Source organism: Micromesistius poutassou (genome assembly GCF_964030765.1).
Source record: "Micromesistius poutassou genome assembly, contig: SCAFFOLD_6342, whole genome shotgun sequence".
Taxonomy (NCBI): Eukaryota; Metazoa; Chordata; class Actinopteri; order Gadiformes; family Gadidae; genus Micromesistius; species Micromesistius poutassou.
The window spans coordinates 1-5109 of record NW_028177356.1 but is presented as its reverse complement, the minus strand read 5'-3'; the positions used below and the strand labels follow the sequence as shown (position 1 = coordinate 5109).

The following is a 5109-nucleotide window of genomic DNA, read 5'->3' as shown; positions in this document are numbered from 1 at the left end:
TATGAGGAAAGTAGAGCGAATGTTCTCGTGTTGCTGCTATAGGCGAGGACTCGCGTAGTCGAGCGCCACTGCTTGACAGGAACCGTCAGAGCTCCATATATGGTCAAAGAAACGCCCCGTGAGCGTCATATTCTGACAGAGCCTCTCCCGTGGGTTTAGAGTTTTGGCTCCCGGGAAAGATTTCAGTCCTCCGGGAAAGAGGGCTTAGTTTTGCATGTTCCCATCCATCGTGCACGACGCGAAAGGCCCCTTATCCACATCTCCTGTGTACAAGGAACACCTCCACGGTGATCAGCCTCTGCCTCGTGTTTGTCTTGTGGAGAAGCAGCAGCACCTTTTCCAGGAGTGCTTTATTCAACTCGAGTCCTGACGCTTTTGGACGCGGTGCTTCGGGGATGTCGGCACTTTGAGAGCTGCAGCATCACCCAAACAACCCAAACAACTGCCATCGATTTTTCTGTGAATAGCAACAAAAAAACAAAACAACAGAAAAAACAAAAAAACAAAGAGGAACAATAGCAACAACAAAAAAATCGCGTCTATTGAACAATTCACGTTTTTTTTCTTATTCTTGTTCCCCAGTCTGTGGATAGCACTCCAACTAAGTACGGCACTTTGAGACTTGTTCACATCGTTCCAAGTCAGGACAGACAGAAGAGGGAGACGAGACCTGTGGACCAGCCGTTCCCTCGCACCGCTCACGACTGATCCCGCAAAACCCTGAAGGATACCGCGTGTGGACGTTTATTTACCCTCATTTCGCAGGAGGCTCCCCCTTTTGCACGCAAATTGTCCTAAATGTTTGGGATTCAGGAAACTATATCGCGGGGTGGCACCACGATGAAGGAGGAACCGCTCGGTGGGCTCAATTCGGTCCGCTCGTGGATGCACACAGCTGGGGTGGTGGACGCGAACACAGCCGCCCAAAGGTACGCATGCCAAATCATCTGATTTTCTCACGCATTCCTCATATCGACCCTCAATCCCCTCAATACTCTGTATCAATTACGGTCTCCCAATGCCCCCCTTCGGCTTTCCCCCTTCTTTCATTACCAGCAGTTCGCCCTTATTGTGACAAATCAAGAAATATCCCGCGCTCCAAAACGTCCTTGTGCATCTCTGCAATGTTTTCATCAGCAGCTCCATCATCATCTCTCCCTCGTGTGCGGTACTTAACCGAGCTGCTCTCTCCTTCTCTCCCCGCAGCGGTGTTGGCTTGGCACGGGCACATTATGAAAAGCAGCCCCCCTCCAACCTCAGAAAATCCAATTTTTTCCATTTCGTCCTGGCCCTGTACGACAGACAGGGTCAGCCAGTGGAGATCGAGAGGACAGCTTTTGTGGACTTTGTGGAGAAGGACAAAGTAAGCAACAACCAAACAAATGTAGTGTATTCCTGTGAGCAGGGATAGTCCGTGCATGTTTTTTTGTGCAATTACATTATGTGTCGTTTGAAATGTCAACCAGGTGCAGGAGAAGGAAGGAGTCACGAATATGAATCAATATAATATCTGTTTTATTTTGTATTTTTTTTAATAATTCGCTGTGGCCACAAAGTGGTTGTAAGCCTTGAGTAAGGGGTCAGACTTCACTCTTTTAACAAACCATACAACCAGATGTGTGGAAAAAAACGTATATATTATATTTCTCTGTGGATGGTTAATTTTCACCAATTATTGTTTCCACCAGGAACCAAACAGTGAAAAAACTAACAATGGGATACATTACAAACTACAGTTATTGTACAGCAATGGTGAGTTCTGCATTCAATATATAGCCAAACAACACAAAATACAACAAAAATAAATACAACTTTACTTGTAATACTACTAATAATACAAATAATACAAATAACAACAAACTTTGTAAATGACTGAAATTGACATCCCAACGCTCGCTATTCTGTTTTTTAATCGGTGTCAAAGGGACAAATTCCTCTGCCCCTTTTACTGCCTGCCTGTCCAAATGAACGTCCTAACAAATCATGTATTTCATTCCCCAGGAGTCAGGACAGAACAGGATCTTTACATACGGTTAATCGATTCAATGACAAAGCAGGTAAGCAACTGTTTCTTCTTTTACAATTTGAATGCACCCTTTTCTGTGGCTCCCGGGGTATACTTAGACTTGAGTGTCAGTCCCTCTGCCATGTGTTCATTCTGAGATGCGTTTGAAGGGCATTGTGTGAGCAGAAACATTGAAATATAGATTACTGTTTGCCCGAAAGGAAAGGGCAGCTCCCCTTTCGCGTGTTTGGTCGTGTAATATTACAACACTCCCAAATGTTCAGCAGTGCTTGGACAATTTAAGTCATTATTCAATATTTACAAATAATAACGGTAGGCCTAATAATGATAGGTAAATAATCTAAATAACCAATTAAAGCGATTAAAAAAAATACACTTTCATTTTTGTATAGGCCTACATATATTTTATTCCCATAAAATATCCAGTCAATCTATATTTCAGTGTGCTTATAAAACAATTATCCAACGCGGTGGAAGTTTTTTTGGTTAAATATATATATCATACACACCGGCCTACATTTAGAAAACCCATTAGAAATGAAAGTATGGGGCGACCCCGTTTGTGCATGTGAGTTGTGCGTTTCCTTTTTTAACTGGAGGGTTAAAAACAGCCCGGATAGAGCCGTGAAGCCACTGTAGTCGCAGGCATGCATTCCTGTGCGAATGATCCGAGTCAATGACGCAGAACAAGCAGTTTATGGATTTCTGTTTCTACAGCTGCAAAGAGCGACATAAATCAAAGCAATATAGATAATCGCATTGCCCCCCCTCCCCCCTCCCCCCACCCCTCAACTAAAAGATACACCGCGTCGAGCAGAATAACAATTTACATCAAGGATGTTCCCTTTTTAAATTTTATTTTTAAATGTCACTTTTTTTTATTATTTATTTCCGAAGTCATGTTCAAGTTTGTCGGCAACGCAATAAATTAAACGATGCAAAAAAAAACCCTGACAGCTCGTAGAATAATAAAAAAGATTTATCCTCTATTGCTTTGAAATTTTAGTTCAAACATGGCGTTTTTTTTTCTCTCTGATCACTTAAAGGCCTGTATCTGGTACTGGATGTAGTGTGTGTGTAGTGCCTACTATGGCAGCAGCAACCACTTTACAAGTTCTGGTGTTGAGCCTGAGTACAGCCTACGAGGGATGGAGTGGCTCGCATCCGGAGAGAAGGGGAGACAGGAGGGGAGGCATCGAGGAGGGAGCGAGAGGGAGAGGGAAGAACTGATAGCTCCCGCGCCATCTGTTTCAGCCAATGCTCAAAAATTACTCAACCGTACCGCCAGACACCGCTTTTTATCCACAGAAAGATCATTGTTAGCGGCTCAAAATAAACAACAGATTGCCCATTAACACTTTCCCCCAAATATCCCCAGATTATAAGCATATTGATGGCACTTCTATTGGATCTCTCGTCGTGAAAATCCCTCTGTCGCTTTCTCTCCCTCTCTCCCCCTTTCTCTATTTAGCCCTCTCTTTATCTCCGTGTTGAAATGTTTTTTTTACTCCTATTGTGGCATGCAAAATAGCTAATGATGATAATTATGATAATTAGGCGTGGTTTTTAATAGTATGTTATACAGACACTGGTAATAATGCTATATAAATAATAATAAAAAATATCTATAGGTCTACGTTACTAACACTTATAATTAAAAACAATTGCTGCATTATTATTTATGTTATCTATAATATAAATACAATAAAGGCCATGACCTTTATAACATTAATATAATTATTAATATTAAAATTATTCATAATACAAATGCTATTAATTTAATAGTAATTGGTCGTGTTATGCTGTTTCAATAATATATTTAAGTCCTTATTTATTGGTGGCCAAATATAGTACTCAAGAGGTTTTTGATAAAATGCACATTGAATATTTTATTGTGTTAAAGCATAACCTACATAAATCCCTAATTCATAAATATTGGTAATTCTCTTTTTACATAGTGTGTATCTTACTGTAACTCATTTCTACGTCCGTGATAATTGTGAGGTGATGGTGTGACCCCTGGTTCCTCCCTGGTGTATTTAACGTTTCGCCCCCTTCCCCTGTCTCTCCCTCCAAAGGCGATAGTGTACGAAGGCCAAGACAAGAACCCAGAAATGTGTCGAGTTCTCCTTACCCACGAGATAATGTGCAGGTAAGCATATCGCGTCGTGTGTGTCCATCCATTCAGCAGACACTGGCGGAAGACATTTCACCACGAGGCCACGTCGAGCTCTGAGCTGAGCCATGATGCAATCATGTATCAAGTATAGGCGGCTATATTCAATCATGCCTAGCACAGACAAAAAACCCTGATCATATAATATGATGACTATCGCTCTGACACCGGGAACTATATTGGACTTGGACTATTCATGCAGACCCCTCACATCGACTATAAACGACACATTCTCCCTCCAAAAAAAAACCTCAACACGCTCTCGAAGGCATATTTAGATTTGGGATAAGTCTGTCGACTGTCTCTCATCGTCACAGTTATCAGTTTATCGACTCTCCCTGCTGGTCTCTTTCCTTCCTTCTTGCACCACAGTGTTGTCAGCCTCTCGTTGATGCCCACCTGTCGCCAATGATCAGCCGGGCTTTTAGCGTTACTTAACCACATAAATCTGCAGCTCTCATGTTGCGCCGCCATTCAACGCTGTCATTGATACTTAAAGGGGAATACGCGCTTTGTTGTTATTGTGGAGCTCGCCGGCTGAACATTGAATTCGGATACTGTCGGTTAACCTCCCCCCTTTGTTACACCGCGGTATTGTTCGGCACTGAGCAGGTTGAGCGCAAGTGGAACCCTGAGAGAGAGAGAGGGAGAAAGGGAGAGGGAGAGAGAGAGAGGGAGAGGGAGGGAGAGAGGGGGAGAGAGAGAAAGAGAGATTTGTCTTTTTCCATGCATAAACTCATCACTCACGCTCAATTTATACATGCATCCATCACTTACTTTGTGACACATTGAATATGCTTTTGCTTTCGAGGTAATATTTTCTGTCACTGGGGGGTGGTGTGTGTGGGGGGGAGTGCATTTTGTTGTAAAATGAGCAAGTAGGCCTACTTGAACCCGCGCACATAAT

General features: G+C 42.6%; 1 protein-coding gene across 1 annotated transcript; it reads left to right on the top strand.

Annotated features, from left to right (window-relative positions):
• Positions 1-665: 665 nt before the first annotated feature.
• On the top strand, positions 666-4178 carry LOC311376212 (transcription factor COE3-like; the record flags this gene model as incomplete). Its single annotated transcript, XM_084491079.1, has 5 exons — positions 666-929; positions 1207-1363; positions 1689-1752; positions 2002-2057; positions 4105-4178. Coding segments are annotated over exons 1-5 (482 nt in total), but the record flags the coding sequence as incomplete, so codon positions are not given.
• Between the last annotated feature and the right edge of the window lie 931 nt (positions 4179-5109).